Source organism: Triplophysa dalaica, chromosome 20 (assembly GCF_015846415.1).
Source record: "Triplophysa dalaica isolate WHDGS20190420 chromosome 20, ASM1584641v1, whole genome shotgun sequence".
Taxonomy (NCBI): Eukaryota; Metazoa; Chordata; class Actinopteri; order Cypriniformes; family Nemacheilidae; genus Triplophysa; species Triplophysa dalaica.
The window spans coordinates 4,262,475-4,287,918 of record NC_079561.1 but is presented as its reverse complement, the minus strand read 5'-3'; the positions used below and the strand labels follow the sequence as shown (position 1 = coordinate 4,287,918).

The 25,444-nt window shown below is 39.4% G+C and overlaps 3 protein-coding genes across 4 annotated transcripts; all 3 read right to left on the bottom strand.

The window, feature by feature from the left end:
- Positions 1 to 198: 198 nt before the first annotated feature.
- Positions 199 to 5,343, bottom strand: troap (trophinin associated protein). Of its 2 annotated transcripts, none has more exons than XM_056733449.1 (16): positions 5,238 to 5,343; positions 4,988 to 5,062; positions 4,709 to 4,916; positions 3,917 to 4,406; positions 3,670 to 3,776; positions 3,531 to 3,582; positions 3,313 to 3,449; positions 3,166 to 3,220; positions 2,715 to 2,854; positions 2,541 to 2,598; positions 2,384 to 2,451; positions 2,180 to 2,278; positions 1,978 to 2,091; positions 1,585 to 1,876; positions 714 to 862; positions 199 to 631 (listed from the first exon to the last, which is right to left on the bottom strand). In XM_056733449.1, the coding sequence occupies exons 2-16, from the start codon at positions 5,041 to 5,043 to the stop codon at positions 557 to 559; spliced, it is 2,100 nt and encodes a 699-aa protein (XP_056589427.1). In that variant the 5' UTR covers positions 5,044 to 5,062; positions 5,238 to 5,343; the 3' UTR covers positions 199 to 556. The 2 variants fall into 2 exon arrangements, with proteins under 2 accessions (XP_056589427.1, XP_056589428.1); XM_056733450.1 differs by having other exon boundaries at positions 4,988 to 5,065; positions 5,238 to 5,335.
- A 252-nt stretch (positions 5,344 to 5,595) lies between these two features.
- phf8 (PHD finger protein 8) lies at positions 5,596 to 16,647 on the bottom strand. Its single transcript, XM_056733396.1, has 22 exons — positions 16,364 to 16,647; positions 15,325 to 15,675; positions 15,129 to 15,214; positions 14,796 to 14,916; positions 14,497 to 14,657; positions 14,264 to 14,405; positions 13,993 to 14,179; positions 13,667 to 13,829; positions 13,418 to 13,505; positions 13,228 to 13,334; positions 13,038 to 13,129; positions 12,858 to 12,947; positions 12,477 to 12,776; positions 11,423 to 11,514; positions 11,176 to 11,342; positions 9,644 to 9,729; positions 9,439 to 9,557; positions 9,025 to 9,338; positions 8,667 to 8,762; positions 8,477 to 8,586; positions 7,657 to 8,038; positions 5,596 to 7,544 (listed from the first exon to the last, which is right to left on the bottom strand). The coding sequence occupies exons 2-22, from the start codon at positions 15,420 to 15,422 to the stop codon at positions 7,456 to 7,458; spliced, it is 3,090 nt and encodes a 1,029-aa protein (XP_056589374.1). The 5' UTR covers positions 15,423 to 15,675; positions 16,364 to 16,647; the 3' UTR covers positions 5,596 to 7,455.
- Positions 16,648 to 18,956: 2,309 nt separating this feature from the next.
- arf3a (ADP-ribosylation factor 3a) lies at positions 18,957 to 22,404 on the bottom strand. Its single transcript, XM_056733850.1, is given in 5 exon segments — positions 18,957 to 20,734; positions 21,485 to 21,609; positions 22,008 to 22,118; positions 22,258 to 22,366; positions 22,369 to 22,404. Coding segments are annotated over 5 exon segments (543 nt in total). The 3' UTR covers positions 18,957 to 20,572.
- Positions 22,405 to 25,444: the final 3,040 nt, after the last annotated feature.

Here is a 25,444-nt window from a genome sequence, read left to right as displayed (position 1 = left end):
TATCAAATGAAGTCATACATTATAGTATCCAAACTATTCTTGAGGTCATAATGCTTTTTTTTATATATACAATACCCATAATTTCATAAAAATAGTAACCCAAGACAAGAAGTATTGTGATTCAGAATTTTTTTCAAGTAAACATTTAGATTTTTTAATAATTCTAACACATTAAGAATGAGAAACAAACATATAGCAAGCTTTTTATATACATTTATTATACACTCAAGTATGCTTAAGGGGCAAATCATAAGAACATAATTTCCATGTTGAATGTTTAATTGTTCTGAAGATATTTACAGTTTTGCATTATTTGAACCCAATAGAGTGAATCTCATTGAAGAGAATATTTATCCAAAGACATGATTCTAGTGCTTGTGCGGTGCAATAAAAGCATCCATGTGAATCAGTAGCTAATTGCAGTTTATTGCTTACATACACACAAATCAACATTACACAAACAAAAAGTGCAACAAGTAATACTGTTTCAAGCAGACAGCCATAAATATGCATAGATTAACTAAATTGCGCGTTAGTTTTCTGAGGGGTAGTGCATTCAAGCCCTGATAGATGAACCAGAGGGTACTGGACTCAGACGTATGGGTGAGGACCGGCCTATAGGGAAAAAACACTGCAGAAAGAAAAAGAGAAAAATCATACATTCAGCTGGTTAGAAAGAACTCGGAAATGAAAATTGAATCTAGATTACTCACAGTAGAATCTTCAAACATAAGTGTGGTGGCTATAGGGTTTCCACAGCGAGGTTGTAATGGGCAGGACAGCAGGCGAGTGGTATAGGTAGCACATTCCTCATCCAGAATCATCTCTTCTAGAGGAGTGTGCCGTCGCCGTAGAGCAGACGCTGAGTGCAGGAAGGTAAAAGTTACAGAGAGACAAGTGAAAAGATTGAACTAGAAGACTCCTTAAGTTGCATTTCACCCAAAAATAGAAATTCCTAATCTCTTTGTCATTTCAGACCTGTATGATGTTCTTTCTTCCGCAGAACACAAAGTAATATATTTTGAGGAAAGTTGGTATCTGAACAGCGCTGGCCCCCATTCATTTCTATAGTATGGACACAAAACCAATGCAAGTGAATGGGGGCCAGTTAATAATATTCTTCAAAATATCTTTTGTGTTCTGAGGAAGAAAAATTCATACAGGTTTAGGAGGGTTAAAAACATCTTACAGGTGACGTGTATTTTCTGCACCCATTGTGTTCAGAAACAATTGCAAAAATAAAGAAATATTAAATGTAAAATGTTTTTACGCAACACGTTGCTATTTTAAGCTGGTTGAGATGTTCCAACAAAGAGAGAAATGTTTTGATAACACTGCAGAGCCACGGTCTTAATATTTTCCGGGAAGTCAAGCTAACAATGACATCTTTACCTTTGTTAGGTTGAAAGTAATTTAAGGGTGAAAAAAATTGAAACAAAGGAAAATGAATCAGAACATTTGATAATTTTTTTTTTTTAAACTGAATTTATCAGTTGAATTAAGAAAAAGAAAGAAAACAAAAGTTTATTACCTTTTTTATTGAAAAAACAAAGAGTAGCAAATGAGTTTGTAAAAGATTATTACCTTTTAATTTACTTTGTGTGCAAGAGTTGATTTGTTTAGTCACGTCTGAGCCGGAAGTAACCTGTGATCCATTGCTTTGGTTTGACTGGAGTGTAATAAGAGATATAGTGCTGTTTTCTATCACAGGTGCCTCCTGAGGCCGCTCTGATCCACAGAGTCTTTGGCTCGATGAGAAAACAATAACAGAGCCTCTATGTGCTGCTTGTATGAAAGGTTGGTGTGTTTTCTTGACTTCATCCTCATTGTGTCGATGATTCGATTTTAAAATCTCTTTATTTGTAAGAGGTTCAATCTGTATAAAGAAAAGGAAGTCATTAAATGAAAGCTTGCTATATACATATGAAAAAAAAACATGGACTTAAAATTAAACAACTGAAAATAAATCAAACCTACAGTTTGGTTGCTAGTTGATGTGGTCAGTAGTTGTTGTGATGTGAAGCCTTTTTCACCCATCTGGTTATTGTCCAGCTGGTCTGCGTCATCAAATAACCTTTGAACAACATCCTCCTGCCATTCGATCAACATTCAGTGTTAAATTCACATAATTCGGATCGAGCTCAAATTTAGAAGAGTTCTGCATCCTGAGCAGGTTTACCTCTTCATGCATTAAGAATTGAGTGCTAGGGTCTTGGGGTCCACTGAAACCAGGGGAGTCCCTTAATCGAGACATCTTCTGTGCAGTAAGGATCTTCATCTATAAATGTACACACGGAGTAAGATACAGCAAAGCACATCTTACCAACATGTTTCAGGGAATTAAAACGTGTGAATATAGAAATTAACACAAAAGAAGATATACCATCGACTGTGATTTGGTGTTTGCAACCCTCTGAGGTGTCCATGTCCTCACTGGTGTTCTGTTTGCACCTGCACCGAAGGAAAGAAACACTTAATGTCCGATAATGGGATAAATCATGATGTCTATACGAAAGCAAGTATAGAAATACCAAACCCACAATAAGACGCTGTGCCGGTGTCTTCAGTTTTAGTTTTTTTAACAGGAACTCGCTGGGCCTGTGGGAAATAAACTCACATGGTTCAGAACATGTCCCGAACATCATGGTGCACTGATCATTTGTTATCACACAGTAGCACGTGGCTGGAATTTGAATTTCTTTAAGTTGACTCACAGAGTAAATGGACGTTCCCCTGCCAGTGGGACATGTTGAAACTCTGGGTGTTGCCCCACCAAGAGCTCCCACCCTAACACCTTCATTCTGAAGAATACTGCGCAGGGCTGAAGGGTCGGGGGAGAAGGTCACACTGCTTCCTAATGCAAGACATGAAATAAATGATTCATCTTTTCCAAAGAGACACATTCAAAAAAATATTTTATTTTTGACATTATTCTGCATTTCAGCTTCTCATTAAACTCCAGGCTGTAAGGTAAACTAAACTCTATTGCTCAATACATCCCACCCTTATTTCCTGTTTTGGTGAAAATCACATTGATGCATTTAAACAAAGCACTTAAGCTGTGCGTTTCATGGTGTCTGTTCAGAGAATGAACATGAGTGATGAAAATAATTGCGCTGTATTGTCTTTCTACAACAAAAATGAGAAACTAATAATCTGTATTACCTGTGACTGCAGCAACATCATCCATCTGAGGCTTCTTAACTGGAACTCTTTGTGCCTAAAGCAAACAATATCAACAATGTTTTATGTCTATAAAACAAAACTTTTATCAGTTAAGTTTGAATGGACGTGTCAATAGAGTGGACTCACGGAATAAAAAGATGTTGGTCTGCCAGTGGGACAGGTTGATGTCCTAGGTGTTGCCCCAACACGCTCAACTCTCATTGCATCATTCTGTAAAATACTACGTAGTGCTGACGGGTCAGGTGAAAACGCCCCGGCATTGCCTTGAGATGTAAAGGAGACGTCTTTAAAAGCTTTTCATATCATTCAGTACACTGAAAATATCATCAAAAAGATTAGTTAACCTGTGGTGTTGACAACTTCACGTTGACTCTTCTTCACAGAAACCCTTTGAGGCTAAAAAATAAAGGTTATTATACTAGACTTTAGACACCATAGCAGACCTGGCTTCACCACTCAACCAAACATCTAGACATTTCTGACCAGGTAATTGGCGGATCCCAGTCCAGAGGGGCAAGACGACAAGCGTGGCATCACACTTAGAGCTCCAACAGTATTTGATCCTTCCCATGAGAGGACATTGTGCATACCTGACGAAAAAGAAGAAAACGACCCTGCACTTAAATTGCATAAATCATCAGTAACCAGTGACTATACTAAACGAAACTCGCCATACACATGAGTACGGAGTCACACTGACAATATCAATTCAAGTCAGCATGCAACTCACCTTTAGTGCCTGCATGGCTTTGTGTACCAGAAGCTGATAGAACAATCTGGATGCCGTTTTGGTCCTTTGGTACGTGACCACTAGAACCAACACCTACATTATTGAGTGAATCTTTACATAAATGACTCAAACGTGAGTCTTCGGGAAGCTTAGACTGCGCAAGAGTGATGCTACCAAAACGTGAACTTAAATCTGTTTGACTGCAGGTTCTGGATTCAGTAGAGTCTAATGATGTAGGTTTGGTTGATGCCGTATGTTCCATGTGACCTACAGTTCGAGGCACAGCAGACTCTGACTTGCTTGCTGATCTGAAGACACCTGGTGTTGTGGCTTTATGGCTTTTCAGTTTTGCTCCCGGTGTTAGGCGGGCAGAAGGTGTCACGGGTGCTTTTCCACCAGCAACGTCTTCGTTTCTCTGACTGCGCTTGCGTGATTGGGATAGATTGAAAGGAACTGGTTTGGTGCAGATCCTTTTCTTCTGAGCTTTACCCTGTTGACAAAAGACGTTTTCAATCATCAATGTGCGACACAAACCCAAGAACAGCTTGGAGTGTCTTTTTTACAGGGGAATAGAAGTGACAGTTTGGTTTATTGTAAATGTAGCTCTATTATCTCAAAAGATTAAGGAAAATTGTATTTCTCATGATATGACACCACAACAATTTCTTGGCATAGACCAACAATAATGTTGAATCTTTAAACGTTTGAGCACGAATCATATCATACTACACATACACCACATATCTCCTTTTATGCAGCTATAATTATCTGAGAAATCATTAGTGTCCTTACCGAAAGGGGCCTCTGTTCCCATCGGTTCTGTTGTGAGAGGTCATTTCCAGCTGGCAGAGATTTGGCGAGGACTGGAAGCCTGCTGACACCTTTCAATCTATTGACTCCCTTTCCAGCTTCCGCTGAGGCATTGGGGTCCAGATTCTCAGATCCTCTTTTAGAAGAGGCTGCAGCGGTGAGTTTATTTACCTCCTGTTGCTTTAAAATCCTAAAAGGGGAGATTTTAAACGTATTGAAAAATTCTTTAGGAAGAACCGGAAGTCTTAAATATCAACTCACCCTGTTTGGTTCTGAAGAGTTCTGTTTTGGGGTCTCAGCGGGTTAGAGGATGCCATCTCGAGGGGGCTTCAGTGTCTACTAACAGGACGGGTATTATTACAGTTCATCAAATCACCATAACGCAAAATGTCTGACCAGTCATTAATATCAAAGCATTAAAACGAAAGTCGTAAGGTTAATGATTCGAGCACACGATGTAAACCAAAGGTTATATTCTAATCGTTTTATCATTTTGATAACCCATACGTACCAGCACTTGAGGTTAAGACGAAATTTGTAGCTCGTTTTGTAGCTTCAAAATTGTGCACACACTACCACTGTAATCGAAGAAGACGCACTGGCGTGTTGACTTCCGGAGTAGTTTGTAAAAAGCGCGCATTTTCATTGGCTGACGCAGGCGTAGCATAAGCCAATCGGCGGCCGAGATCGACACTACTATAGCAACAGAGATGCGGCTTTAAATCACGTGGCATATTTCGTTCATCTTTTCAACGTCTGACACACAATGGCACACAAAGTGACTGTCGAGTCTTTTGTTAGAAACACAGACGACGAGATTAAATTCAACGTGACAGTTGTAGACAAAAAATGACAAAAAACAACGTTGGTACAGGTTTTAAAAATATCTTTTATTAGAGGTCAACTTGAAAAACTTGAGTGTTTTCAAAAATCAAAGGTGGTGATAATAGCAAAAGACAAGATCCAATTATATAAATATTAATTGGGTTCCAATTTAATTTGCTTATAAGTGGTCCTGAATGTATACTCATCACACTACTGTTGATCATTTTGTAACTGTTCTATCAAAATGATATTAGATACAAAACAAACCCTGAGAGGAACTGTGTAGTTAACACTATTGTTCAAAACAAACTAACAGACAAGAGAAGGATGACTCCTAAAATGCACACAATTGACAAAATGAATAACTTAAATGTAGGTTTTAATTAGAACATCAATGTCGGTTCTTATATATTTTGTGGTTTTTGAATAATTTCTTGATTCTTTACATCATTCCCGTTTCTTTTACGTGTATCTTATTTTTTAACAACAGAGACCCAGGCATAATTTCACATTTCAAACCAATATCAAATGTAATGATATGGACAATTTAAATAGGAGAGGTTGTTATGTACCAAAGGCACAGATGTATCATATGAATAGAAACAACTCAAGAATGATGACAAGCAATATACACAAAAACCTCAAAATATTCCAGAAATATCCTTTAAATTTTTAGAATAATCTTAAAAAAATAATAAAGGTATCTTGAAGAGGATATTTAACAACTGTCTTTTTCCCTGTGATCAAAACAAATTTCAAAATGGGATTCTAGTCACATTTGGGTGGCATAACATCATTTGGGCAGGGTTAAGATCAGTGACAATTTTCAGAAGAATAATAGTCACAGTTGAATATTTACACTGGCCCACATATTTAAAGACGTCCAATATTTTTGGTTCTTATTATAGACAAAGGTCAAAGAAAATGACAAAACTTATTGTTGCCATTACATAATAAAACTCACAAGAAAATGTATATTTAACTTGCCAATGGAGTATTAAAAAGTATATTACATTACAATTAATATTACCAAGTGTGGGGCAAAATTAACAATAAATTGACACACAATAAAATACATTAACTTTATCACATTGCTATTATTATAAGCATCGATGAAAAAACAGCTTAATTACTCTATACAAATAAAAACAAAAAACAAACATCAAATCTGTACACAGAATTCCCCTTCCGACCAAAACTGTTTTTGTGTCCTTTTCATTTACTAAAATGTGCACAACCACCAAACCCAGCAGTCTACAGTTTAACTTGGACATATATGGGAAGGCAAACAAGAAATGCTGGCCAAACAGTGGCAGGACATTGTACAGCCCATGCTAAGATTGGAACACAAACAAAACAAAACAAAACTTAAAATATATACACATCTAAATACAACTGTTAATAAAAATGTGTTAGTACACTAAAGTAAAACATTCTTCAACAAGCAAAAGACTTGACTACAGGACTTGATCTACAGAAATGACAGTCAATGGTGTATCAAATTGCCTTCTATGTAATAAAATATGATATTAGCACATACTACACAAAGAAAGTAAACAAATAATATGGATGGCTTTAGGAGGTTAAACAAATAGCCATGAGAAAGTTGTGACATGTACACGTTTCTAAGCTGATGAATGTACTCAAAAATCTAATCTTCTCACCCATGACAGTTCAAACAACCATCAACATGCTCTACAAAATTGATGAAATTCAAGATTTCCCTTCAAAATGTTCTCAATGCAAATGATACCATTTGTGTCCGAATAAACCAGGCAAGTGTAAGACTAACCAGAAAACAGTCCAAACCAGTTTTTTAACACCAAACCAGTCAGTTTTTCTTCTTTTTCATCCTTATTTGTTCTCTCCATCTCTATTGTTCCCTGCAGTCTCCATGTTATCTCTTACAGGAGAAGCTTGCCGTTTCTATGTATTTTCAGAATCTTTCCCAGTCTCTGTTTAGCTGTTGCAAGTCCTTTCTTTGGACGTTTTGCTGTAAAAATAATAATAATATATTTATTAGTCTCCAAACAGGGTAAATGTGACATCTCAACCAAAATTAAGGTACCTGTTTAACGTGTCAAAGAGTGTCTGATTCGGTTTACCTTGACATGATCCTCCCGATGTTGGAGAACTCATCCCCCCTGGTGAGAGAGCTGAGGGAGAGTAGCTGCTACTGTTTTGAGGAGAGAGTGAGGATCGTCTTGAGGTCAGGAACACACCAGGAGCCATGGCTCCACTTCCTCTCGGCCCCCCTGGGCTGAAGGGACCTGGTCCTGCTGTGTACTCGTGATCCAGCAGGCTGGCAGAATACACCTCCACTCTTCGCTCCTCCACGATGCAGTCCACTGGAGGCTCAGAAGGAAGAGGAGGAGACAAGGGCGCAGAGTCGGGCTGATGCTGGAGCTGGGCAACACTAGAACGTACTTTCTCCTGAGAGACCTTCTTCTTTGTGTATTTGCGTTTGGTTATGGTTTTCTGTTGTTCCTAGATTTGAAGAAATTAAACATGATAGACTGTCCAATAATAATTGACCATATCAACACTAACAAAAAAGTAACATATTATACATAAAACATACGTTTAAATATACAATATGTTGTATATTTCACTGGTTTGCACTCTATCTGCCATTACCTATCTTCTTTTTCTTTCTTTTTTTAAATATTCCTGCTTGTTATAGTTGTATTTGACATATATGTATAATCTGTATTTTTTTAAATAAAAAAATATATATTTATTTTGTGTAGTGTTTTATTTGTATGCACCATGTTTCGGAGAGTAACGCAATTTCAATCCTCTATATGTATGTAATGTACATGTGGCAGAATTGACAATAAACAGACTTTGTCTTTGAATATTTATAATAATTTTATGTGCAAGTAAAACTCCACATCAGGACAAAAATGAAGATGATAAACTCACCTGTTGTGCCAGTTTGGCGGCAGCAGCTGCAAGCCCCGTTTCCACAGATGCCACTCTGGCACCCTCTCTCACTGGTCTCTCCTGTTTGGGCAGTGTTGGGGTCACACGGGCTAAGGATGTGTAAACAAATTGTTTATAATAAATCCACAAAGTAAAATACACAAATGATTTGCGGTATTAATGTGGTTACCTTTAGGACTCCAAGGGGTATCGTCCCAATTTCGCTTTCTTTTCATTTTAGACTTGTTTAAGTGGTCCTCTTCATCTGATTCTAGTGATGGATACACTAAAGAGATGCAGCAGGTGGAATTTCATCATGAATACTCAATGAAAAGGTATTTTTTTTTAAACTTAAGCATGTCATTTCCTTCATGTCAAATTTATTAAATACATTCAATTAATTTCAATTATAACACATCAAGTTTTCAAAAAAATTAAACAGGACTATTCAAAAAAAAATTTAAGTTGCTATTCTGTCATACTGACATGTTGATGTTCCACATACTTTAGCACCCCTTGTATAAATGATGAAAAACCTTTGAGCCCACCATAATCTGAGTCTTTAAAGCATGTCCCCAGCGTCTCCTGTTCATCTAGGCTCTCTTCATCACTCAGGTGCCGTGCCGGACGTTTAATGGGCCGTTTGCCTGGCCTCTGAATGATCTTCTCGGCCTTCTTGACTCCACCACCGACCCATCCCGCTCTGCCTCTTTTCTCCTTCATGAGCCCCAGCATCTCACCCCCTCCAGAGACAGACAGAGGAGAGGAAGATGAGGAAGAGGATGAGGAAGATGGAGGATTGGCCATGGAAAGCATGCCCTGGATGGCATCTCTGGTGCTGGGGGAGGCTGGTGCTTCCTCGCTTTGTAACAAAAACAAAACCATGACTATTATTACAATTAAATGATCTAAAACACTTTCATATTACTTGTATCGCTTATATTGAGCTGCGTGATAAGTACCTCAGTGCAGAATCCAGACCCGCCACCTGTTTGCTTGCCTTAAGTAAATCCAAAATGCCACCTGCTCCTCCTTTCACACCCTGAACTGTGAGCATCTCTTCATCTGTGGTGTAATCCTCCTATTTAACAACAACCAGATTTTAAGCCAGTGACAATCAAACACCCTGAAGTAATCATAAAGCCCACCCAGGAGAGACATGCGTACCTCAATATCAAAGTCCACTTCTCCAGGCTCACGGATTCTGTGGGGGTCGCTGCATGGTTTGGCCCGAGGTAGCTTCCTTGGTAGACCTTAATAAAATCAGTGGATAAACAAAGTATTAGTATATTCCAGGGTCTCTGTAACAAATCTCAATAAAAGGGAAGGAAGGAGGCGGGAACCGGAAGACATTTAAACAAACATTTAATAAAGTAATAATAGCCGGCGGCCCCTCACGGACGACCGCCGGCGCAATAACATTAACATAAATACAAATACAAACACAAGTTCGGGCCCGGTCCTCTCTCTTCGACGGTCCGGTCGCTCGTTCCTTTTATGCTCCCATCTCCTACGTGATTCGAGCCCGGTGTGCGCACAGCTGGCGCCAATTCACAATTACTCACCGGACTCGAACCACGGTCTCGCCCCGCCTACTCTACTACATACCCCCATCACCCCTCACAGGCCGGGGGGTACCCCCGCGACTGTGCAAGCTCCCTCCCCCTCCCTCGGGGGGGGTGGGGTGGGGGGTATGCAGCGACGAGACGAGACAACGGAGACGGGAGCCCTCGGAGCGACCGGAAAGAGAGAGGGGAGAGAGGAAAAAAAAAAAAAAAATCCGGTTCCCCGACATGCTGCCGCTCGGTCCTCAACCAGCCGGAGTACTCTCCTTCGCGGTGCCTTGCGGTGGCCCTGGGGCTTCGGTGGACGGCTCGACCGTCCGCCCCCTGGCGGCCGGCGGTGGCTCCTCCTTTATCCGGGAGTCGGGGCGGGTTCCCCGTCCCCTGTTCCTCCCCCTTGGGCGGACGGACGCAGGCTCCGGCCTCTGGCAGGCGGTGGCTCACCCGGCACTTCCGCCCCCTGCTCCTCCCCCTCGGGGGACGGACACAGGCTCCGGCCTCTGGCGGACGGCGGCAACCCCCCCGCTCCCACTTGGACGAAAGCCACCCCACCTCGACCCAGGGGCGCGGCAGCAAAGGTCGCCGTTCCACCGAAGTTTTGACGGTGGCCGCACCGTGCACTTCCGTTTCCCCAGAGCCACCGCTTCGGGCAGCCACTGGCGGACGCCCTTCGTCCGCGCTGCCCGAACTCTCCGGCACCGCGAGGCCACTCGGCGGCGAGGACTCTCCGACAGCATGTCTCTCCTTCCTCCCGGGTTTCGGCACCAATGTAACAAATCTCAATAAAAGGGAAGGAAGGAGGCGGGAACCGGAAGACATTTAAACAAACATTTAATAAAGTAATAATAGCCGGCGGCCCCTCACGGACGACCGCCGGCGCAATAACATTAACATAAATACAAATACAAACACAAGTTCGGGCCCGGTCCTCTCTCTTCGACGGTCCGGTCGCTCGTTCCTTTTATGCTCCCATCTCCTACGTGATTCGAGCCCGGTGTGCGCACAGCTGGCGCCAATTCACAATTACTCACCGGACTCGAACCACGGTCTCGCCCCGCCTACTCTACTACAGTCTCCTATTGGGAACACTTACATTTTGTTTGGCTGTATTATATATAAATGGAGGCAAGGATTTACCAGCTAGTTTCTTTTTGCTTGGTAGAGATGGTCTACGGCGAGGTGGAGGGGTTTCATCAATCTGCAGCTCATCTTCTGAATCAAAGTCAGACAAGGTACTCATGTGAGGCTGGAACTGCTGTAGTGAACTCCCTGCTCCATTTGCACTGCCAGCACGGCCCTTCTTCCTAAGAGAGGAAGAGAAGGGATTAATGAGGATATAGAATCCTCATACAAGGGAAATGGGTTAAAAAGATAACAGCCCTACCCTTGAATCTTTCCATTAGCCAACACGAGCTTGAGCTTGCTTTTGTTGATTTTCTCCTCAAAGTCATCTATACAGTCGTCAGGCAGCTCAACCTGAAAAAACAATTTCTATTCTTAACAAAGACTATATTTGGGGGAACCATAACACAAGCTGCTATGGAAAAAAATGGATTTAAGCATTTACAACATTTACAAAAATGATAGATGCATAAATGCAAAAAAGGTTATTTTTAAATCAGTAAACAACATCCATTTACTATAAAATATTTAAAAGCTATACTGTAAAATTTCATATCAAGTTTCAAGAAAATTACCCTTCTATATAAATATAAGAGAAAGCATAAGTTAAAGTACATTAATGTAAATGTTATTATGCCCATGTTAAATTATTGCTCGTTTTAACTTGCTTGTATTAACTATTACAATGTTTTTAAAATTACTTTTCATGACGTGTATAATGTTGCTGTGTGTGAATGTAAGCAGTCGGCCAAGTTGTAAAGCCGAAAGTGACGGAATAACAAAGTTATTGGCTTGGGAAAAAAGGAGTCGACTCTGAATCACGCGACCGAGTCATCTGTCGTTCTAATTTCAGGGTCGGATTTGCGTCACTCTGCTTAATGCCCGCCTATGTTCCATTTGCGACACTGCACGCAGTAGACCAATCACGGCAGACTAGACCATCTGACCAATCCGATCAGAGTAGGCTGACAGAAAGGAGGGGATGAGACAGATGAATCGCTGAACGAATCATTCGAGACTCAGTCAAGAAGTAAGGTAATAATAACTGCCTATTATTAGAAAACGAAAGTGATTTTGCATCTTGTATGTACGTAAGTTTGTTCTTGGACACTCTATAAACCAAAGTACGACCTTAAAAATCACAAATTAAATAAAATTTATTTTAACATATGTGATTAATGTGCATATCAAAAATACATATATATTAATTGAAGCCAATGAGTCTTTTCTAATATTGCACAGTTAAAAAAAGTACATTTGTCATATTTTAAGGATAGTCAAATATCCTTTTTTTCAGGAAAAAAACAACACATTACCTTGCTCTTTTTGACTTTGCACCCTGGCTGGAATTTCTTGAGCGTGTGTTTAGTATGAATCTCCAGCAGATCAAGCTCTCCAGCTTCTGTTTTTATGCCTTTCTGGCTCTTTTTCTTTGGTACTAAAGGGCCTAAGTCCCCTCCTCCAAATCCATCCTTCGTCTTTGGGCCTCTTTTTTTACCCGGGGGTCTGCCAGAAGTGAGGGAAGTGTTGATAGGAGCTTTGAGGTGAGGAGATGGAAGACCCTGCGAGGCACCAAAGGGTGTCCCGCTCCTGCCAATATTCTGCTGAAAGATATCCTGCATAATAAACATGGTAAACAAATTAGTAAAAAAAATATGAATTCAATTTATAAAAATCTAAGCCTGAGCTACTCTCACCTCAACCAGACGTATCTCTTTAGCCAGGTCCTTTACTAGCTGCTGGGTCTTTATGGTCTCTGGAATCTCGTGTTCATGATCAGTGAGAGACTGAATATCCCAAAACAATTATAGTGTTACAATGGTACCAATAGTATGTTGAGAGTTGAGAGAATTTTGAATGCAAACAATTTTACTCACCTCCTTCCGTGTCCAGATACGGAAAGCGTTGTTGAGAGCTTTGGCTCCATGGACCAGGTAAGTGGCAGGATGCCGTCGATTCTCTCTTAAACCTAAAGTTGATTGAAATGTGAACAAGAAAAGAATAAATGTTGCACTTCCACTAAAACAGGTTACAAAACACGTCTTGCTTTCTGAAGAGAAGACTCACCTCTGAAGGTGTCCAGCAGATGCTTTCCAACATACCAACACACAGTCTCAAAATTTGGAAAACTGAACAAGTCTGCTGTGCTCAGACGCTTCTCTATTTCATACGCACTGATGGAAAAACAGTAAAATTCCTTAGAACCTCAGTCCAATAATAGACTGTATACATTTGGGAAACAGAATTGTAATCTCACCGAAGCTGCATGTCTATGTTGAGGCTGTGAAGAAAATTTCCACCAAATGCCAAACAGTCCACCGGGGTCAGGACAGCATGAATCCAGCCTGGTAAAAAGAAATTGAGGGATAAAGAATCTAAAGCCAATATGAATTTCAACATAAATTCTCTTTAGGAGTCTTTGCCATGCAATGGTGTATATTAACTGGGTATTATCGTAAATCGTATTTGATTAAACGTATTTCTGATGTGACTAGAAGCACATTACCTGTTGGGATGAAGAGGGTATTTCCTTGCTTAAGTGAACATTTGTAGCACATGTCTACCTGGTCACCGAAAAACAACTCATTCTGATTGGAGGATGAACTCCAGCGCTCAAAAAGGGCCAGGTTAGCAGCGGTGGGACGAATGAGGTAAAAAATCTTTTCACCCTGAAATGTATACAAAGAGAATATCAAACAAAAGTAATTCAAAGCATGACACTTTCTTCAGTAATCATACCGTTACGCGCCTCTTACACATAAAGAGACATTTGATATTCACTTAATAGATATTACACATGATTTACAGAAAATTAAATAACTATTTGTTTACCTTGAGTACGTGGTACCACACAGAGGTTCCTCCAAAGTCAATGTGGAAGTCTGTGTAACTGTCCTTCACCCCCATCAGGCAATATTTCTGCACATTAGGCCTCTCAAAGACAGATTCCTCAGGCCAGAGGTTTTCCACCCATGACAGCTTCCTCACTATCTTTGGTGTCTCCACCAGATTTGACAACCTAGGACGGGCAAAAATTGATTTTCTGACTTACAACTAGGCCTTCGAGAAGTGTAATAATATAAACATCTGATAAAACAACTACCTGGTGTCTGAGAACTCCAGACTGATCACATTGAGCACTCGCTCTCTGTTTGGGCTGTTATAGTACTCGACAAACTCTCCCAGTTTCATCTTCAGGTCTGCTTGGCGGTTGACATCAATCACGTCTATTTCCTTGTCAGAACCTACGATGTGACATATAGTAAACTTTTAGTTGCTTTTCACAAAATGATCGTGCAGCAGAATATGTAGAAAAGAATGACTCAGGGTCTCTACCGATATAATGCTCTACGTCTGTTACAGAGAAAGACAGTGGGGGCAGATTCATTCCCAAGCCATCTCTCCTGAGAACCAGGACTGGGACACTGAAGGAACGTTCCTCTAGAAATTCGACTGTTAGCTGGGGTCCCGTCGGCTTCAGCAAGATTTCATCAGCACTTCAATATAAACCATCAATATGACGTATTAATGATATTTTAAACAGAGTAAGCTTTAAAGTGTAAATTAAGACACTTAGTGGACTAAATTTAAATGCCAACGTGACTCAGTAAGCCAAACCACTTGAAAAACCTTACCTGGGAAACGTACGACTGCGTAACTCTCGGACAAACTGAGCGCTGCCCGTCTTAACAGGACGTCCTGACTCTCTCCCCCCTCCACCATCAGAGTGCTTCAAAGCTCCTCGTCGTTTACGCACTGAAAGGAAAACGCAAAAGATGGTGAGCTGCTCCAATTACACTGGTGCAGATGTCTATACTTATTTTGCAATTGACTGCGTATTAATACAGGCTTTGTTTACATTAAATAAAATCTTTGCTTAAAGAAAAATATATTTAATTGTTCACACAAACACCAATGCCATACACAACAGTGATGTCATAAAAAAAGACTCCATACACGGTACTTACTAACAGAAGGTCCATGTGTCACCTGGCAGTTAGGACAGTGATACAGATCAATTTCTGCTGCTTTGTCCTCTTCCACACCAACGCAACTATATAATAACACCCACGGAGAATTCGTTTACATTCACGTATATTAATACACCATTTATAATACATTGTACAAGTAGTTCTTTCATTTTTACCAAACTTACAAACTCACCTTCCATGAAACCAGTCCTGACAAACATCACACTCAATCATGAATCGAGTGACATCGTAAGGAAGCCGACACAGGCAGTAAACAGGAACAGATGCCATTCTAAAGTCTCAGGCTAACAGTCAATGTATAAAAGTCTTATAATGTGGTATTGCTTCTTTTAAAGACACAGGTAACTTAGTCGCCCTCTGTGGAGTCAAAAGCAGTTTATCTTCAGATGTCTTGAAGATGAAATGGAGCTGCAGATGAAGTACACTGGCAGTGGGAACCGCTCTTGGTCAACCGGTGACAGCGCTTTGCTACTATGACCACCGCAGTCAAATAGGGCACTAGGTGCATACCATGACAGGGCACCTGTGCAGACAGTAATGAAGATTTAGTTAATAAACTTTAACACTCATACCTAACGAGTGAAGACGTGAGATCAATATTGAATGATAAACATGAGACTTATATATTTTTTTGTTTTTATATAAGAAGAGTTTGTGCTTGCTTACACTCACAAGGATAGTTTAAAACACATTCGTGCATTAGCTTTTTATTACTGCACATTTATTAAGTCAAGTTATTAACTACGTTATAGCATAAAAGTTTACTATTCATATTCATAGAGCTCGTTGTATCATAAAGTATTGATCATATCCACCCTTAACTCTTTAAACTGGAACAATGGGAGAATAACTCAAAGCTAGGGACGTCAGGTTTTAGATCCTAAAGCAATATTTATTTAATTGTGAGTTATTCTTTTATTTCATTGTGCCTGCGGTGTGCAAAAGCTGTAAACATTTCGTTAGAACACAACAGCTGGGAGCTAGCATGTATGCTAATAACATAGCATGTTGATCAACGTCCACAACTACGCGAATCTGGGTAATCTATGCGTTTACTACATAAAAACGATACGTTATTGAACAAACTCAGAAATCTGAACAATAACGTGTCTAATATATTTAATATAAAGATTAATATTATGCATCCCCATTGCAAAACACAAAGACTTGTTGCAGCGCGCGCAATGTTGAGAGGCGCTGTTGGGTCTTACCGGGTGTCGAATGCTGCGAGTGTCCCGTGGGCCGAGCGCTACATGCCGGATCAAATGTTTGGGAAAATCCGAAGCCCGTGCGGCCTGTTTCAACACAACAAGATCCTTTATAATGCCTTATACTTCTGTCGTTCTTACGTGTTTAACCGGGTGGAGTGAATGAACAAATGGTCAAAGTTGTCAGAAAAATACAATCCACAACTGAGAAGCAATTTTTGTATGAAATTCATAACGTTTCGATCTCCATTCCTATAAATCCATCCCAAACCGTCCGTGCAGCGACCACTGTCTGCTGGTGAGGGAACAATAAAGTTGCTTAGCATGTTGGTCTCTGTGGCAGAACAGTGAAGGCAGTGCAGTTTAGACCCATTCAGTATAATATAATATAATATAATGTAGTATAATGTAATATAATATCATATAATATCATATAATATAATATTGTTTTTAATATAATAAAATACTATATTAATTGTAATATTTAATATTATTATATTAAGATAGTATATTAATTAGTTTAATACTTTTCTTATATGTTTCTTATATTGAACTTTAAAACATTTAACGAGTTTGTTTCTTCTTAATTAAAATGACTTGATAACCTTTTAGCTATATTTTAAATTATCAGCATGATCATTGTCAAAGTGTATCCTGTGACCTATGTTCTTGCATAAACCAACCAGTCTAACAAAAAACGTAAGCAGCTTTTTTCATTAAAGCAATCATCCTGTCAGCTGTGAAGCAAACATCAATAATTATATTCTGTCAAACATACTGAAAAAATATGAATATACATAATACATTCTTTCGATGAATAACTCAAAACAAATAGTAAATATTTAAAATGTAATACAAATGTAATTAATAATAATAATAATTCACACAAAAATTAAAATTGTTTTCCTATTCAATTATGTCATTCCAGGCCTATAACTTTCTTCTGCACAACACAAAAGAAGATATTTTGAAGAACGTCGGTACCCACCATTGGACCTCATTAACTTCCAAAATAAGAAGACAAAACCACTGTGACATTTCTCTCTTTCTTCTTTCATTCAGATGGAACTGTGTTTTTATTTTTGGGGGAACTATCTAAACACCTCGGTCTGTTGACCAGCAGATGGAGACATCGACTAAATGATCATATGTGTTGTTAAAAGTCAATCTCCACCACATTTGAATGGTTTGTCAGTTCATACTGGTTAATTCTTAATGATTATACAAACTTTTAATATTTTTTTGCGGTTATGTTTTTCTTTTTAATTGTAAGGTTTTGTTTGCACATATTTAAATAAATTATATGAAGATGAACATAAATATTTTTAGGGGCACAGCGCAGGATAATGTAAAATAGCAAATAGGTAAAAAAGGGGGACCAAAGGTAAAAAAAATCAACAAGTCTTGATCAACAGATAATCTAGATAATACATTCACCTTATTTTCTATGATGGTTACAGCAGTTTCTGTGTTCAACTAGTTTTCTTGATCTTGTTCATGCCGGGTATAAAATAATTGTATTGGTTTCAGCTACAGCCCAATGATTTTTAAAGTGGAACTAGTCTCATTATGACTGTCTGCTTAACACTAAATTGTGGCCCCCACACTCACCAAATAGTCTACAGCGCTTCATTCCAGCTGTACGCCATCCAGCTCCTGAGTTCTGCCTCTCAGCCTCCGTGCTGGTGGTCATGGCCTGGATGTGGTGTGGGCTGGCCTGGCTTCAGCATTTGCGGCTCCCATCACACATTGATGAATTGATTGCTGCATTGCTGCCAGTGAGTCTGTGCCCTGGGCGAGGGCGCCCCGGTTACGGGAGGGAATCCCAGCTATGGCACCCGCCATGGTGCCGCTATTATGATTGGCCTGCAGGGGGCCATTGGGGCTGACAACCCAGGGAGCAGCCCTGACCCACATACTGCTGTCACACCCCTGGAGACACACACTGTGAGGGCAGGCAGGGAGGTGTGTGGGATTGGCCAAAGAATAAGGGGTTGAGGTACTGGGCATCTCGCTAAACAAACAGACCTGTCTTCTTACTTCTAGCCTTTTCAGAGCGCCATATGAAATTTCCACAAAGCCAAAACCACACAACTGTGATGTAAAATAACCTTCTGTTTGTTTGTAGTCGCATATTTTAAGATTTACAACATTCTGTGGTGTCTGGTAATATTATCAGGATGCAGAAGCAAATTTTATAATTGCATACTAAACCATTAAATGACAGAAGAAACTCATGTAAACTGAATTCTGAAAAAAATGAACCCAGAATGGAAGCAATTATAGCAGATGAACTTCCTATGGGATTTATATAGTTAGGCATGTGGGTTTTGGTTTTAAGGGGGAATTTCAGTGGTTTTGTTAGTTAAGCTTTTTCACCCAGGCTTTAAGTTACACTCAGAGAAACTAATCACCTGTTATATTTACACTTAAATACTTCACATTTTTTTAATACAAAGTAAAAAATATTTGTGAAATAGCCAAAATATTTACTAAATTAAGTCCAATTTTTTTTGAGATCACAAATGTATAAACACATTTTAGAAAAAAAAGGACAATAGATCTTTTCATTGAGTTATCTAACTTCATACTTTATTAAGCGTGTAATATATAAACATAATCATTCATGAGCATACACACAACCATTTATATTCTAGTCCATAAGTAGCACCGGGTCCAGGTTGAAGTCCAACCATTACACAAGATTTAAGAGCATCGGAGGGAGTCTGTGACACTCAACAATGTATGGATTTAAATGTACAGAGTTCAACCCATTACATTAAGCTACACCATGTAACAGGGCAAGAACTTTTTCACCTACACAAACACAATGCAAAAATATACATTCAATGCAAGCAGGTCTACACTCAAGACAGACAGTATGCACAAACATAAAATATAGTTAACTGTGACGCAACAAATGCATTAAAGACCACAGAACCACCACAACAGCTCTTGGGATAATATTATATGCACCAAAGTTTGTGTACATGGATGTGCTATTTTGTCAAGCAGTGACAAGAGGATTACAAGAAACAGTTCCTTAATGTATTTACAAACGGAACTAACCAAAGCTTGCTTTGCAACCTGTGCAGAGACAATTGGTTATGTGTGCAAACATGCCCAAAAAGCATCATCACCATTCTGTAACACGGACAGTTTTTTTGTCTGGCTGATATGCTATAAATAACAATGCATTTTAATTTTCCGTAGCAAAATGACAACACTGTAGCAAAAACAACATGTTTCTAAATTTTTGCAGCATCAGAATATTTTTAGCTTGAACTTTATTGAAATCTTTGAAACTGAATCAACAGGTTTCACAGCTATTAGTTATTTTAATATAAATGAAATGACCTGCATTTAAGAGTTACTTCTATATTATAATACAAATAAAAGCTTTTCATTTAGTCCCTATTACATTTACAGTGTACAGACGCAAGAACACTAAACTATCATCTTTGAGTTAAATCACTTTGATTTCAAGTAAATAGCAAACCATTTCTCTCTTCACTAAGGTTGGGTATCGTTTCAATTTTAGCGATTGCAATTTCGATTCTGCTTATCGATTGCCCAGTTGAAGTAAAACATTTAGATATCAACCTGTAAGATCGTTACGCCTGCTTTTTGACTGGTTTGCCAAAATATATATATTTATGAGCACCATTGTATGTATATACTGTATATACACATAGCAACCATGTTTTGTCTGATTTATTACAATTTGTATTAACATAGCTTAACTACATCACGATTAAACTGTATTTAATATAATGAAACTATGTTCAATTTGTGGTTCCTGTGCTTTATCACATGTTAAAACAAGCACATATCTGAAAATATGTACACAGGAATTGATAATAGGAATGGAAATTTTAATTTATTCCTTTTCCTATAGATTCCAATTATAGCCTTTCAATTCCGATTCCAAAACAATTCCGATTTTCGATTCCCAACCCTAATCTTCACTAGTAAAGATGAAATTTATGGCTACTTCCCAATCTTCTCATCAATTTGTTAAGAGTCATGACGTAGGCAAATAGAGATGGGCTTATTTGGGGATAAACTGAAGGATTGTTCAGCTCATGTCTGACATGACTTGAATCCCATTGGTCTCAACTTTTAAACAGAATGAAAGAAACTTCGAAACCAGTGATGTGCTGCCACTCAGGTGACTCTTCTCCCAACAGTTCCGTGTGGATCAGGTCTGATTCATTTCTTGTTCTTGAGCTGGTTAGCCAGCCAGTCCAGGCCTTCATACAGACCATCTCCACTGGTGGCACAGGTTGCCTGGATATACCAGTTGCGATGGCGCAGGGAGTGAAGACCAAGCTTATCTGTTATTTCTGCAGCATTCATGGCATTTGGCAGATCCTGGAGAACGATGCAGAAATATAAACAACTATATATTGTAGAAAATCCACAATAGGATTTCTGTCTTTGTTTCATTTCATTATTTATTAGGGAGTGTGGTCTAGAACTGTTTTGTTGTTTAGCATATTTTTCCCACTCATCATCTATTACATATCATTACACTAACATGAGAACCGTGGGGGAAAATAACCACTGCGTGTTATTACCCTGCCAGCACACAACAATCTCCATGACCTAAGACACCAGCCAAAAGGATCTCTCCTATTCAAAGCTTAAGATCTTTCACAGATGCAGCGGTTGAGAGCATCAACCATCAGATCGGAAAGCCCTCTGGCGAGTGGTAGAAGCTGCCCTGTACATCATTGGTACTCGGCTACTGGCCACAGACCTCAACCACCACTGCTGCCGGCAACAGGTTCTCGAAATCATCAGAGATCAAATCCAACCCAAAAATAGCCAGATTTCACCTCACCATCTGGAAGGCAGGGCAGACACATGCAAGCTCGCACTACCAGACCGAGGAACATTTTCTACTCCCCAGAATCATATGACCTTCTTCAAACACACCTACTGTACTGAATATAATGTTAGAATATTGCAGAAAGGCCAGAGGAATTAATAAGAAATGAATAAGAAACAATTCAGGAATTCTCTGGAAACTAAAGTGATGGATGGCAACTGCATTGCAAATCAATGAATCATTTCTGACTTGAAAAGCAAAGCTGCTGGACGCTGGTGACCGTAACTTGCCTGCTTGTTGGCAAAGACGAGGAGTACAGCATCTCTCAGTTCATCCTCTGCCAACATCCTCATCAGCTCTTCTCTGGCTTCATTCACTCGCTCACGGTCATTGCTGTCAACCACGAATATCAGACCTTCGACACACATGAGAAAATATGTGGGTGAAATGTGGCTATGGTGAGGCGGTAATTAATAACAGGGTCTCAATACAGACCCATGCTGTCACCAATATGAGATCGGAATATAAATGTGAAGGCCAAAATTGAAGAAGATCATCGACAAACTTTGCTTTCCTGTGATGATGTATTTATACCAAAGCACATGTCACACATATGATTGAATTTGAGAAGTGCTGTATTTATTTTCTGTGTCTGATGATCATGTGTGTAATGTGCTCGTTTTGTCTGTTCTATTCTGTTCTATTCTATATTATAGAATGGAAAATAAAGCATTTTACTGAACTGAGATTAAAGGAGGGTGTTAAAATAATCTTGATTTGATAGCCTTGTTTGCTTGTAAGGCACTTTCTGACCTTGAGTGTTCTGAAAGTAGTGACGCCACAAAGGTCGGATTTTGTCCTGGCCGCCAACATCCCACACTGTAAAACTTATATTCTTGTACTCAACAGTCTCCACATTAAAACCTAGGAAACAAGAAAAAAAGACATGTTCAAACTAAAAGACCTTTTAACATGTAACTCGCTTTGGATAAAAGCGTCTGCCAAATGATTAAATGTAAAATGTAAATGTGTTTCAACATTTTATGTCTGAAAAATGCTGCACCGATGGTAGGAATGGTAGTCACTATCTCTCCCAGCTTCAGTTTGTACAGGATTGTGGTCTTCCCAGCTGCGTCCAGACCGACCATCAAAATCCGCATCTCCTTTTCCCAATGATGCTCTTCAAAAGGTTGCCAAAAATGTTTCCCATGGTTGCTGGTTGGCCTTTTCCAACATAACAAATCTAGGGTCAGTTATGTTCGCGTGAATCATTTGAAGTTATTGACAGCTATATATCTACAGAACAAGCAGTATTAAGTCTGTTTAGTCGCAGTCACATTTTATTAACATGCATAATATTAACATGCATACTTTACTAACTCATATTCAAAAAGAAAACCGAAGGCTTTCATTTGGAGAAATATTGCAGTTACAAAACCAAGGAACATTAACACTTCGTAAAGACAGCGATGTCACATTAATGTTAGTGTAGGTTATCTTAATCCACCTTTATGATGAGAGAACTAATCTGCATATTCATCTACGATGACTCAAGACCATATCCTAGTCTAATTAATTAAATTGTGTAGTGTATAGGACATGAGAACACAGAATCTAAAAAAATCCATCAGAAAAACAAACCACAAGGCCACAACCCTATAGTCATGTATAAGTAATGCTTTAATGCAATGGTGATAATTTACATTATTGGGGTTATGATGTATGACTCTAAATTACCATTCACCATTAAATGGCATCAACATCATAAATTGATTCAAGTTAATGCCAGAAAATCTAGGACTTGAAAATAGGATTTGTATCATAAATGTGAAAAAATACTGCAGCTTTATGTGATCAGCTTTCATGTGAACACATTTGTAAACGCAACCAATGCTTCCAAATCAGATGTCCTGGATAAAGTCCTGCCTATACCTACACATTGGGATCCTGATGTAAGAGATGCTTGCGTCCCGTTTATAATACATTAAAACGGAACTCCAAAATTATAAAACAGCAAACTTAATACAACGAAACCATGCAATGCAACATCTATTCTTGTCACGACGTAGAGTAGAGATAGTACAACAGCAAGAGTCGTCCTATATATTGACAGTTTATAAATAACGGCACTGTAGTATAATAGTATGTATTCTTAATTATTGCTTCAGAAATTACTTATTGCATTTAAGGTGAAATTATGTTTTTACACGCCTTGCAACATCCCTACTCACCTCAGGAGCCGACACCGGATAATTTCACACTAGTCACTCCACTCTCGCGATAACAGCCGCGCGATGCTTGTTTCATCTCGCGATATCAAGCGCACGCTTGATCTACGCACAACTGCCGAAGGAAACTCATGATGGTCCTGATGAGGATGTGAGGTAGATACTTAAGATACTACTATTTCAACTTCGTGCTTCAAGGAACACAAACGGGTTTTTATTAACAATGTAGGTGAACTACGTATAGTACAATTTGGTGATAACTAAAGAATCTATTCGTGCAAATGTTGGAAGCACATTTACATATTGTGATAAATTATTCAGCTGTGACTGAACCTAATGAATAAGTAACTTGCTAGATGCTGCCAAATTACAAAAGTTGGCAGGAAATAGGCGGTTCTCCAATCTGCCAAAATACTGAATTTGGTAGCGCCACCGTGCCAGATGATCAGCAGTGAAGAAAAACATGCAGAACATTCCTTGTGTAAAGACAACTCGTGTGGTAAAACGGCACAATGAGATTATAAACATACAGTTTACCCCCCAGAAAGGGTTAAATAGTTTGGCTATGACATACGATAAACATATCTTGATATCAATACACTATTACAATGAGTAGCCAGTCATTATCCAAATACTTGTAAACATTGTCTCAGGTTTTATTTATTCAAAAAGTAGCCTTATTGTGTTTAACTATTAAGTAGGCTAAACACACAGTCCCTTCCAGAACCATATTTCGAAAAAATCTGTCCCCATGTCACTTCACACAATCCTCCGTATGTCAGTGGGTTTATGATGGATGTGTTTATCAATTCAGCGGTTATGAAACGAGAGAGGAAGCCGAGCAGATGCTTGCAGCTGGAGACCAGATTATAGGGTGGAGTGGTGTATGGGGGGAACGCTGTGTTTGTGTGCATTGGGAGTTTTGAGGGTTATGGGGTGGGCAGAGGAGACTATGGTGGGTAGGAGTGGAAGCAGGAGAGCTGGGCTGGGGGGTGGGAGGTATAATTTAAAGGAGCCTCTCCTCTGAAGTGTTTGCCAAAGTGAACCCCAGCAAACACAATCATAAGTCGGCTTGGTTAGGCTTGCAGAACTAATGAGGGCTTGCACATTTAGGCAAGGGCTTTGATGTTCTGGGTAGCTGGCTCCTTGTTTTTTCTTTCCCTTTCTCTTTCGCTCTCCTTGCCACATCAAAAATGGAAGGGGAAGCTGGACAGGGAGCCCAGAAGCAGATGTTTCCAGCTGTTTTTCCTCTTTCCACTTTTGATGCTTGTGCAGTATATTCATATTTACATACATATCTTTGTGTCTGTCTGTCGATCTGCCGGACAGTTTGCCTGCCTCTTCACAGTGTATGGTAGCTAACCAAAATGTTATCTTATGACCCGGCATCCGTGCGCTTCTCTCATAACTGTGGTAGTATCTGGTTGTCATTACTCCTGATGCTGTCAGTGTGTTTCTTTGTATGTGTGATTGGCTGCAGTGCATTATGTTGTGGGGGGGTCTTTGCCTGTCCAATTTCTGTCTCACACATGGGAAAAACAGCGACAGGAAATTCTTTTTGCAGCGGCTCCAGGGTGAAATGATAAAGAAATGCAAACCAGAAGTTATCATTCCACACCACTCTTTCACTCAATCTGCCGCCATTGAAAATCTTCATTTGTGAATAAAACTCATTTTTATCTTTAAGATGTTCTTTTAGTCAGCCCCCTTGAAGCACTCAGACACAGCTTAGACATCAGAACAGCATGTCTGTGTTGAGTTAAGTCACAGACAAGGACAAACAGACCTCAGCACCACATGGTGCAGTCTCAACAGGCTGTCAACTTTGGACAGCTGATCCCTTCAAGACAGGTTCCTGCCTCTATCTGCTTTATAAAACTCTTTAAGAAAGCACTATCCCTCTTCCCCATAATGAGAGGTCAGAATCCTCCAGAAGAGAGAAATTATATGTAATACCCCAATCTATGGTCTCGCTCAATTCTAGAAGGTCTTTCCTGGTTCTAAAGCCAGTTTAATTACGCA